The sequence below is a fragment of the Oncorhynchus tshawytscha genome, linkage group LG32 (genome assembly GCF_018296145.1).
Source record: "Oncorhynchus tshawytscha isolate Ot180627B linkage group LG32, Otsh_v2.0, whole genome shotgun sequence".
In the NCBI taxonomy this organism is placed as follows: domain Eukaryota; kingdom Metazoa; phylum Chordata; class Actinopteri; order Salmoniformes; family Salmonidae; genus Oncorhynchus; species Oncorhynchus tshawytscha.
Window position 1 is genome coordinate 16,370,775 of NC_056460.1, and position 12,384 is coordinate 16,383,158.

Sequence of the window (12,384 nt, forward strand, 5' to 3'; positions counted from 1 at the left end):
CACCACTAACATTGAGTGGCTACTGCCAACACACTGTCAATGACACTGACTCTACTCCAGCCACTTTAATAATGGGAATTGATGGGAAATGATGTAAATATATCACTAGCCACTTTAAACAATGCTACCTTATATAATGTTACTTACCCTACATTATTCATCTCATATGCATACGTAGATACTGTACTCTATATCATCGACTGCATCCTTATGTAATACATGTATCACTAGCCACTTTAACTATGCCACTTGGTTTACATACTCATCTCATATGTATATACTGTACTCGATATCATCTACTGTATCTTGCCTATGCTGCTCTGTACCATCACTCATTCATATATCCTTATGTACATATTCTTTATCCCCTTACACTGTGTATAAGACAGTAGTTTTTTTGGAATTGTTAGTTAGATTACTTGTTCGTTATTACTGCATTGTCGGAACTAGAAGCACAAGCATTTCACTACACTCGCATTAACATCTGCTAACCATGTGTATGTGACAAATAAAATTTGATTTGATTTGATTTGATTTGAAGTAGTTGGTGAACCAGGCGAGGCAGTCATTTGAGAAACCAAGGCTATTGAGTTTGCCTATAATAATAATACGGTGATTGGCAGAGTCTAAGGCCTTGGCCAGGTCGATGAAGACAGCTGCACAGTACTGTCTTTTATCGATGGCGGTTATGATATCGTTTAGTACCTTGAGCATGGCTGAGGTGCACCCGTGACCAGCTTGGAAACCGGATTGGACAGAGGAGAGGGTATGGTGGGATTTGAAATTGTCAGTGATCTGTTTGTTAATAACTTGGCTTTCGAAGACTTTAGAAAGGCAGGGCAGTATGGATATAGATCTGTAACAGTTTGGGTCTAGAGTGTCACCCCCTTTGAAGAGGGGGATGACCGCGGCAGCTTTCCAATCTTTAGGAATCTCGGACAATACAAAAGACAGGTTGAACAGACTGGTAATAGGAGTTGCAACGATGGAGGCGGATAATTTTTGAAAGAGAGGGTCCAGATTGTCTAGCCCAGCTGATTTGTACAGGTCCAGGTTTTTCAGCTCTTTCAGAACATCTGCAATCTGAATTTGGGTGAAGGAGAAGCTGGGGATGCTTGGGCAAGTAGCTGTGGGGGCTGCGGAGCTGTTGGCCAGGGTTTGGGTAGCCAGGAGGAAAGCGTTTCCAGTCGTAGAGAAATGCTTCTTGAAATTCTCGATTATCGTGGATTTATCGGTGGTGACAGTGTTTCCTTGCCTCAGTGCAATGGGCAGCTGGGAGGAGGTGCTCTTATTTTCCATGGACTTTAGAGGGTCCCAAAACCTTTTGGAGTTTTGGAGCAAATTTCTGTTTGAAAAAGCTAGCCTTTGCTTTCCTAACTGACTGTGTGTATTGGTTCCTGACTTCCCTGAAAAGTTGCTGGGACTGACTATTTAATGCTAGTGCAGTCCACCACAGGATGTTTTTGTGCTGGTCGAGGGCAGTCAGGTCTGGAGTGAACCAAGGGCTATATCTGTTTTTAGTTCTACATTTTTTGAAAGGGGCATGCTTATTCAAGATGGTGAGGCAATTACTTTCAAAGAATGACCAGGCATGCTCTACTGACGGGATGAGGTTAATATCCTTCCAAGAAACCCGGGCCAGGTCGATTAGAAAGGTCTGCTCGCAGAAGTGTTTTAGGGAGCGCTTGACAGTGATGAGGGGTGGTCGTTTGACCGCGGACCTATAGCAGATGCAGGCAATGAGGCAGTGATCGCTGAGATCCTGATTGAAAACAGCAGAGGTGTATTTGGAGGGCAAGTTGGTCAGGATAATATCTATGAGGGTGCCCATGTTTACAGATTTAGGGTTGTACCTAGTGTGTTCCGTGATAATTTGTGTGAGACTGTAGGACTGCCAGGGTGTTAAGCATATCCCAGTTTAGGCCACCTAACAGAACAAATTCTGAAGATAGATGGGGGGCAATCAATTCACATATGGTGTCCAGGGCACAGCTGGGAGCTGAGAGAGGGGTCTATAACAGGCTGCAACAGTGAGAGACTTATTTCTGAAGAGATTCATTTTTAAAATTAGAACCTCGAACTGTTTGGGCATAGACCTGGAAAGTATGACAGAACTTTGCAGGCTATCTATGCAGTAGATTGCAACTCCTCCCCCTTTGGCAGTTCTATCTTGACAGAAAATGTTGTAGTTGGGTATGGAAATCTCAGAATTTTTGGTGGCCTTCCTAAGCCAGGATTCAGACACGGTAAGGACATTAGGGTTGGTGGAGTGTGCTAAAAGCAGTGAGTAAAACACATTTCTGATGTTAACATGCATGAAACCAAGGCTTGTACAGTTACAGAAGTCAATGAACAGCATTCTCACATGCAGCATTCTCACAAGGTTCCTGGGTGTGTGCAACACATGTCATGTTGTGTTATGTTCCCCCAACACATCCCTCGTCACAGATAATCTTCATTAATCATTGATTATGCAAGTCACTCGTTATCTGGTCTTGATGTGGGAAACAACAGCCTCATGGGACTTCTGCTAGTCCTTGGGGTTCGGGAGGAAGTACACACACAGTCATGTGATCGCCGGTCCCACCCTAAAATATGTCCCCATAGCCCCCCCTCTGTGCCCTGGAATTGGTGCTGAGGGGGAGAGGAGGGAGATTGGGGAGGACATGTCCGGTGAGATTTGTTTGATGTGAGCCACCAGTCTGTATCTCACCAAAGGGGATTTCCCACTCCCCTAGTGCTTGTGTAACTAACAGTGTGCTAACTCACTCGCTGCCTGGACAGTAGCAGATTTTGCCTGCCTGGTTGTGAAGACTTCCTGATAAAGTAGGCCACAGTGAAGGACGCAAAGAAAGCTCAGCAGGTTGTGTCAAGATGACTTTGAGCTCCTCAGATGTAGGACATGCATTCTTTGGGTTGACCTCAATACTCCTCCACCTACCCCTACACATGACCTGGTTGAAATATATTTGCACAAGACTTGAGCTGTTCTTGTTTTCATTGGCCCTGTAGAATAGAATCAATGGAGAAGTCCTACAAGTGTCCTACTTAATAAAAGCTATTCACTTCTGTATGTGTTCCATGTACAGATGTAGGATCTTAATTTGACCACTCATATGTTGCTGAGAATTTTCCTGTGCTGCAGGAAATGCAAATGAGCTTATTGATTTACATAAATTCACTGAAAACCCGCACTAACACACGGTTATATTAACAGTATTGTATGTAGCCTACTTTTGTCCAGCTAATAACCTAACCACCGATCAAGCAACTTCATGGACTAAACATTCAAATCCTGTTTCTGCAGGATTATTTTTGCTACAACAGTACTGGTCTAATTAAGATCCTACATCTGTATGTCCTAGACCTACAGTATACCCCCACCAGACCTCCACCCCACCAGACCTCCACCCCCACCAGACCTTCACCCCAACCAGACCTCCACCCCCACCAGACCTTCACCCCACCAGACTTCCACCCCACCAGACCTTCACCCCAACAGACCTCCACCCCCACCAGACCTCCACCCCCACCAGACCTCCACCCCCACCAGACCTCCACCCCCACCAGACTTCCACCCCACCAGACCTCCACCCCCACCAGACCTCCTCCCCACCAGACCTCCACCCTACCCCACCAGACCTCCACCCCCACAAGACCTTCACCCCCACCAGACCTCCACCCCACCAGACCTCCACCCCACCAGACCTCCACCCCCACCAGGCCTCCACCCCACCAGACCTCCACCCCCAAAAGACCTCCACCCCACCAGACGTAAGCATGCCCACCCTTGATGCTATCTGGGGTGAACAGGCAGTGGCTCGGGTGGTTGATCTCCTTGATGATCTTTATGGCCTTCCTGTGACATCGGGTGGTGTAGGTGTCATGGAGGGCAGGTAGTTAGCCCCTGGTGATGCGTTGTGCAGACCTCACTACCCTCTGGAGAGCCTTACGGTTGTGGCAGGAGCAGTTGCCATACCAGGCGGTGATACAGCCCGACAGGATGCTCTCGATTGTGCATCTGTAAAAGCTTGTGAGTGCTTTTGGTGACAAGCCGAATTTCATCAGCCTCCTGAGGTTGAAGAGGCGCTACTGCGCCTTCTTCACCACGCTGTCTGTGTGGGTGGACCAATTCAGTTTGTCCGTGATGTGTACGCCGAGGAACTTAAAACTCTCTACCCTCTCCACTACTGTCCCGTCGATTTGGATAGGGGGGTGCTCCCTCTGCTGTTTCCTGAAGTCCACGATCATCTCCTTTGTTTTGTTGACATTGAGTGTGAGGTTATTTTCCTGACACCACACTCCGAGGGCCATCACCTCGTCCCTGTAGGCCGTCTCGTTGTGGTTGGTAATGAAGCCTACCACTGTAGTGTTGTCTGCAAATGATTGCAGACAAAATGATTTAAATGATGATTGAGTTGGAGGCGTGCATGGCCACACAGTCGTGGGTGAACAGGGAGTACAGGAGAGGGCTCAGAACGCACCCTTGTGGGGCCCCAGTTTTGAGGATCAGCGGGGTGGAGAAATTGTTACCTACCCCCACCACCTGGGGGCGGCCCGTCAGGAAGTCCAGTACCCAATTGAACAGGGCGGGGTCGAGACCTAGGGTTTTGAGCTTGATGACGAGTTTGGAGGGTACTATGGTGTTAAATGCTGAGCTGTAGTCGATGAACAGCATTCTCACATAGGTATTCCTCTTGTCCAGATGGGTTAGGGCCGTGTGCAGTGTGGTTGCAATTGCGTCGTCTGTGGACCTATTGGGGTGGTAAGCAAATTGGAGTGGGTCTAGGGTGTCAGGTAGGGTGGAGGTGATATGGTCCTTGACTAGTCTCTCAAAGCACTTCTTGATGACGGAAGTGAGTGCTATGGGGCGGTAGTCGATTAGCTCAGTTACCTTAGCTTTCTTGGGAACAGGAACAATGGTGGCCCTCTTGAAGCATGTGGGGACAGCAGACTGGGATAAGGATTGATTGAATATGTCCGTAAACACACCAGCCAGCTGGTCTGCGCATGCTCTGAGGACGCGGCTGGGGATGCCGTCTGGGACTGCAGCCTTGCGAGGGTTAACACGTTTAAATGTTTTACTCACGTCGGCTACAGTGAAGGAGAGTCCGCAGGTTTTGGTAGCGGGCCGTGTCAGTGGCACTGTATTGTCCTCAAAGCGAGCAAAGAAGTTGTTTAGTCTGTCTGGGAGCAAGACATCCTGGTCCGCGAAGGGGCTGGTTATCTTTTTGTAATCCGTGATTGACTGTAGACCCTGCCACATACCTCTTGTGTCTGAGCCGTTGAATTGCGACTCTACTTTGTCTCTATACTGACGCTTAGCTTGTTTGATTGCCTTGCGGAGGGAATAGCTACACTGTTTGTATTCGGTCATGTGTCCGGTCATCTTGCCCTGGTTAAAAGCAGTGGTTTGCGCTTTCAGTTTCGCGCGAATGCTGCCATCAATCCACGGTTTCTGGTTTGGGAATGTTTTAATAGTTGCTGTGGGTACGACATCACCAATGCACTTGCTAATGAACTCACTCACCGAATCAGCGTATTCGTTAATGTTGTTGTTTGACGCTATGCGGAACATATCCCAATCCACGTGTTCGAAGCAATCTTGAAGCGTGGAATCAGATTGGTTGGACCAGCGTTGAACAGACCTGAGAGCGGGAGCTTCCTGTTTTAGTTTCGGTCTATAGGCTGGAAGCAACAAAATGGAGTCGTGGTCAGCTTTTCCGAAAGGAGGGTGGGGGAGGGCCTTATATGCGTTGTGGAAGTTAGAATAACAATGATCCAGGGTTTTACCAGCACTGGTAGCACAATCGATATGCTGATAGAATTTAGGGAGTCTTGTTTTCAGATTAGCCTTGTTAAAATCCCCAGCTACAATGAATGCAGCCTCAGGATATGTGGTATCCAGTTTACATAGAGTCAAATAAAGTTCGTTCAGGGCCATCGAAGTGTCTGCTTGGGGGGGATATATACGGCTGTGATTATAATCGAAGAGAATTCTCTTGGTAGATAATGCGGTCGACATTTGATTGTGAGGAATTCTAAGTCAGGTGAGCAGAAGGACTTGAGTTCTTGTATGTTGTTATGATCACACCACGTCGCGCTAATCATAAGGCATACCCCCCCCGCCCCTCTTCTTACCAGAAAGATGTTTGTTTCTGTCTGCGCGATGCGTGAAGAAACCAGCTGGCTGTACCGACTCCGATAGCATGTCTCGAGTGAGCCATGTTTTCGTGAAGCAAAGAACGTTACAGTCTCTGATGTCTCTCTGGAATGCTACCCTTGCTCGGATTTCATCAACCTTGTTGTCAAGAGACTGGACATTGGCGAGTAGCATGCTAGGGAGTGGTGCACGATGTGCCCGTCTCTGGAGTCTGACCAGAAGACCGCTTCGTCTGCCCCTTTTATGGCGTCGTTGTATTGGATCGCCGGCTGGGATCTGATCCATTGTCCCGGGTGGTGGGCAAAACACAGGATCCGCTTCGGGAAAGTTGTATTCCTGGTCGTAAGGTCTGGTACATACTGTAGAGATGCATGCTACTGTGTGTGAAGCTCACTTTCAGTGGTGAATCCAAATCCCTAGCCTCTTGTATCAAGAGTCTTTCAACTGTCTGAAACAATCCACACCATATCCCTCTCACACTGTAATGACCTCCCATACATTATAAAAACTGGGACATATGATAGAAAATGCCAAGTGCATTCGAGCCATTGTTGTGTGTGTGTGTGTGTGTGTGTGTGTGTGTGTGTGTGTGTGTGTGTGTGTGTGTGTGTGTGTGTGTGTGTGTGTGTGTGTGTGTGTGTGTGTGTGTGTGTGTGCGTTTGCGTGCGTGCGTGTGTGTGTGTGTGTGTGTGTGTGACCATGTCCATGTTTAAACACTGAGTGTACTAAACATTAAGAACACCTTACTAATATTGAGTCCCTTTTACGCTCAGAGCAGCCTCAATTTGTCCACAGGGATGCTGGGCCATGTTGACTCCAATGCTTCCCACACTTGTGTCAAGTTGGCTGAATGTCATTTGGGTGGTGGACCATTCTTGATACACACAGTAAACTGTTGAGCATGAAAAACCCAGCAGCGTTGCAGTTCTTGACACACTCAAACCAGTGTCTTGCCCATTCATCCTCTGAATGGCACACATACACAATATACAGTGGGGCAAAAGTCAGTTAGTCAGCCACCAATTGTGCAAGTTCTCCCACTTAAAAATATGAGAGGCCTGTAATTTTCATCATAGGTACACTTCAACTATGACAGACAAAATGAGAAAAAAAATCCAGAAAATCACATTGTAGGATTTTAAATGCATTTATTTGCAAATTATGGTGGGAAAATAAGTATTTGGTCAATAACACAAGTTTATCGCAATACTTTGTTATATACCCTTTGTTGGTAATGACAGAGGTCAAACGTATTCTGTAAGTCTTCACAAGGTCTTCACACACTGTTGCTGGTATTTTGGCCCATTCCTCCATGCATATCTCCTCTAGAGCAATAATGTTTTGGGGCTGTTGCTGGGCAACATCGACTTACAACTCCCTCCAAAGATTTTCTATGGGTTTGAGATCTGGAGACTGGCTAGGCCACTCCAGGACCTTGAAATGCTTCTTACGAAGCCACTCCTTCGTTGCCCGGGCGGTGTGTTTGGGATCATTGTCATGCTGAAAGACCCAGCCACGTTTCATCTTCAATGCCCTTGCTGATGGAAGGAGGTTTTCACTCAAAATCTCACGATACATGGCTCCATTCATTCTTTCCTTTACACGGATCAGTCGTCCTGGTCCCTTTGCAGAAAAACAGCCCCAAAGCATGATGTTTCCACCCCCATGCTTCACAGTAGGTATGGTGTTCTTTGGATGCAACTCAGCATTCTTTGTCCTCCAAACACGACAAGTTGAGTTTTTACCAAAAAGTTATATTTTGGTTTCACCATGTGACATTCTCCCAATCTTCTTCTGGATCATCCAAATGCTCTCTAGCAAACTTCAGACGGGCCTGGACATGTACGGGCTTAAGCAGGGGGACACGTCTGGCACCGCAGGATTTGAGTCCCTGGCGGCGTAGTGTGTTACTGATGGTAGGCTTTGTTACTTTGGTCCCAGCTCTCTGCAGGTCATTCACTAGGTCCCCCCGTGTGGTTCTGGTATTTTTGCTCACCGTTCTTGTGATCATTTTGACCCCACGGGGTGAGATCTTGCGTGGAGCCCCAGATCGAGGGAGATTATCAGTGGTCTTGTATGTCTTCCATTTCCTAATAATTGCTCCCACAGTTGATTTCTTCAAACCAAGCTGCTTACCTATTGCAGATTCAGTCTTCCCAGCCTGGTGCAGGTCTACAATTTTGTTTCTGGTGTCCTTTGACAGCTCTTTGGTCTTGGCCATAGTGGAGTTTGGAGTGTGACTGTTTGAGGTTGTGGACAGGTGTCTTTTATACTGATAACAAGTTCAAACAGATGCCATTAATACAGGTAACAAGTGGAGGACAGAGGAGCCTCTTAAAGAATAAGTTACAGGTCTTTGAGAGCCAGAAATCTTGCTTGTTTGTAGGTGACCAAATACTTATTTTCCACCATAATTTGCAAATCAATTCATTAAAAATCCTACAATGTGATTTTCTGGATTTTTTTCCCTCATTTTGTCTGTCATTGTTGAAGTGTACCTATGATGAAAATTACAGGCCTCTCTCATCTTTTTAAGTGGGAGAACTTGCACAATTGGTGGCTGACTAAATACTTTTTTGCCCCACTGTATGTCTCAATTGTCTTAAGGCTTATAAATCCTTCTTTAACCTGACCCTTCATCTACACTGCCTGAAGTGGATTTAACAAGTGACATCAATAAGAGATCTTAGCTTTCACCTGGATTCACCGGGTCAGTCTGTCATTGAAAGAGCAGGTGTTCCTAATGTTTTGTACACTCAGTGTATGGAACGTTTCTCTGATGGCCGTGAGGTGATCATCCAGGTATCTTGTCAAGACCACTCAGTGTTTCTACTATACATACTGTGGACCATAGAGTCTAGATAGAACATGTTGAGGAGTACTATATATAATATGTCTAGGCCAATGGAACTCAGCAGTGTAATTAAGACTGTGGTATCCAGCATCCTGTGTTCCAATCCTGGGATTCGACAATGCAAGTGGGAGATGAACTACAAACCAGAAGGAAGCTGGTTTCAGATCCCATGTACCATCTCCTGCTGTTGTGCACTTGAGCAAGGCACTTGCTGCTAAATGTGTAGATGCAGGGGTGCTGCTTTGTGGTCGGCTGAAGCTGTGCTCCTACCCAGAATGTGTGTGTTGTGTGTTTGTGTGTTGTCTTGGGAAGTGGGAGTGGAGGATGGAGCAGATGAAGAATTTCTGTCTCTGCAGATGGACTAATAAATGACTATTCAATATGCTACTCTACGATCGCATGTCAGCTGAAGCTTTACCATCGCCGAACAGCATGAGGATGGCCAGGTCCACTGCTCTCTTCCAGCCAGAGTCCTTCTGGATGGCGATGCCGTAACCGGTGGTGGCGAACACCTTCCCGCTGCCGATGGTCACCAGTTTACAGCCCTCGTCCCTCCCGGCCATGTAGTTCAACACAGCAGCATCGTAGATGAAGGCATCCAATTTACTGAGCGGGAGTAGGGAGGGAGATAGTGGAGGATAGTTAGTGGTCAGTACTGGTCAAGCAAAGTGTTAGTAATTGTAGATTTTGGTTATTTTCAGGGTTAGGAGTTTTTTCCTGAAGGTAAGACTGAACCAGTAAAACTCCAGCCTGTACATGGGCCTGGAGTTTTCCTGGTGAGGTCGCATGGTCTGGAAAAAACTGCAGGGCCTAGTAATGAGAGATATACTGAACAAAAATATAAACGCAACATGCAACAAGTTACAGTTCATATGAGGAAATCAGTAAATTAAAATAAATGAATTAGTCCCTAATCTATGGATTTCACATGACTGGGAATACAGATATGCATCTGTTGGTCACAGATATAAAAATTGTAAAAATGGGCCACACAATGGGCCTCAGGATCTCGTCACGATATTTCTGTGCATTCAAATTGCCATTGATAAAATGCAACTGTGTTCATTGTCCATACCATGTTCCCACCGCAACCATGGGGCACTCTGTTCACAACGTGGACATCAGCAAACTGCTCGCCCACATAGCGTCATACACAGGGTCTGCCATTGTGAGGCCAGTTGGATGTACTGCCAAATTCTCAAAAACGTCGTTGGAAGCGGCTTATGGTAGAGAAATAAACATTTAATTATCTGGCAACCGCTCTGGTGGACATTCCTGCAGTCGGCATGCCAATTGCACGCTCCCTCGAAACTTGACACATCTGTGCAATTGTGTTGTGTGACAAAACTGCAGATTTTAGAGTGGCTTTTTATTGTGCCCAGCACAAGATGCACCTGTGTAATGATCATGCTGTTTAATCAGCTTCTTGATATGCCACATCTGTCAGGTGGATGGATTATCTTGGCAAAGGAGAAATGCTCACTAACAGGGATGTAAACAAATTTGTGCACAACATTTGAGAGAAATAAGCTTTTTGTGCGTACGGAATGTCTCTGGGATCTTTTATTTCAGCTCATGAAACATGGGACCAACACTTTACATTTATTACGTTATTACGTTACGTTTATACTAAGTGACCTATGACAGGTTTAGGTGACAAACCCACAACTCATCATCTCCCCATGGCTACAGCATGTTAGTGATACACACCCCTGCAGACAAACCATTTTACAATACCAATGGCTAGATAGCAGTTCAACTAGCTCCCTCCCAACCAAGCCAAAAGAAGATAAACCCACAGATGGCTATATGAAGCTCTAGTGTTCTAATCCGCACTCTGCATTCTTAATTCTTGGAAAGGAAGAAGGGAGGAGACCGTCACATCAGATCAGCTCTCAGCCTCCACCAACCACCACCAGGCTGTTGCTTGCTGCTATTCTGAGCTAAGGAGCAGTGGCAGGCAGCAGCAAGCAACAGCAGCAGCTCTGCTAGCTTTCCACCCTCACTCCCTCCCTCCCCTCCATCCATCCCTCTCTCCTCTCTCTCACCCGTTCTCCATCCATCCATCCCTCCCTCTCCCTGGCCCTCCCTCCCTCCCCTCCATCCATCCCTCTCTCCTCTCTCTCACCCATTCTCCCTCCATCCCTCCCCTCCCCTCCATCCCTCTCTCTCTCCTCTCCCTAACCCTCCACCCATCCTCCCCTCTTCTCCCTCCCTCTTTCCCTCCCTCTCCTTCTCTCACCCTCCCTTGAGGCTTGCCAGGGCCTCGTTCACGTTCTTCTGGTGGAAGCTGGTCATATACTGGTGCATCTCCGGGTAATTGTTGCGGATGTTCCGTTCGGTGCTTCCGTTGGGCACCGTTCCGAAACGGAATGGCGGGGAGAAGGCGTTGGGTTTTTGGAACTGTGGAGAGGGGGTGGGGGGTTCCGGGAAGAGAAGAGAGAAAATAGCAGGGGTTGGTGTGGTGAGCTGGACAAGGCATCGGGTTCCATCAAATGCTCCTAATACATTATGCTTCTGGACTGACCGGAAATTAATCTGCTTGGAAAACATATGCAACGCTGGGCACATACAGGCAGGTGAGAAAAAAAAAACGTAAAAAAAACACACACACACACACCTTATTGTCACTGAGGCCCGACACCTGATCCACATACTCCTCCTGGATCATGAAGGCAGCCAGGTTGGCAGTGTAGGAGGCCAGGAAGATGACAGCGAAGAAGGCCCACACCGACACCATGATCTTACTGGTGGTGCCTTTAGGGTTCTGGACGGGAACAGAGTTGTTGAAAACCAGGCCCCACAGCAGCCAGATGGCCTTGCCGATGGTGAAGGAGGGGCCACCGGGCTCTGGGGGAAGAAAAGAGGGATGTGGAGAAGATGTGAATAGAGAGGGAGAGAAAGAGGGAGAAGGGAGTTGATTGGTTTGGTGGCTATGCTACCAATTAAAAAAGCACTTCATTTAATAGTCCTGATGTTGGCTTTTTGTTATGGGGCCATTGATCTGAGGTAGGTTATGTTATAGGTGAAAGCAACATGGTGGACACTTGTCCTTCTGCCTGCCAATGATCATGAACAAAAGGAGAGGAGAGAAATCCTGTTGGGAAGTATTGGGACGTAAAGCCAGTTGGCTCCTGCTATACCAGACTCCACTGTAGCAGAATCAGAACTGATGCCCTGGCTGTCTGCATCCACATCCATAGGGTGCTTGGAGGGAGAGGGAGAGAGAGGGAGAGAGAGAGACAGAGAGAGAGAGAGAGACAGAGAGAGAGAGAGAGAGAGGAGAGAGAGAGAGAGAGGGAGAGAGAGAGAGAGTGAAGGATGGAGAGAGAGAGAGGGAGGGAGAGAGAGAGGGAGAGAGTAGAGT

The 12,384-nt window shown here is 47.1% G+C and overlaps 1 protein-coding gene across 1 annotated transcript in view; it reads right to left on the reverse strand.

The window, feature by feature from the left end:
* grin2bb (glutamate receptor, ionotropic, N-methyl D-aspartate 2B, genome duplicate b) overlaps nucleotides 1-12,384 on the reverse strand; it is a 146,593-nt gene that overhangs the window by 17,723 nt on the left and 116,486 nt on the right. Inside the window, 3 exon segments of the mRNA XM_042310905.1 lie at nucleotides 9,436-9,623; nucleotides 11,260-11,420; nucleotides 11,638-11,867. Coding sequence (XP_042166839.1) covers nucleotides 9,436-9,623; nucleotides 11,260-11,420; nucleotides 11,638-11,867 — 579 coding nt within the window.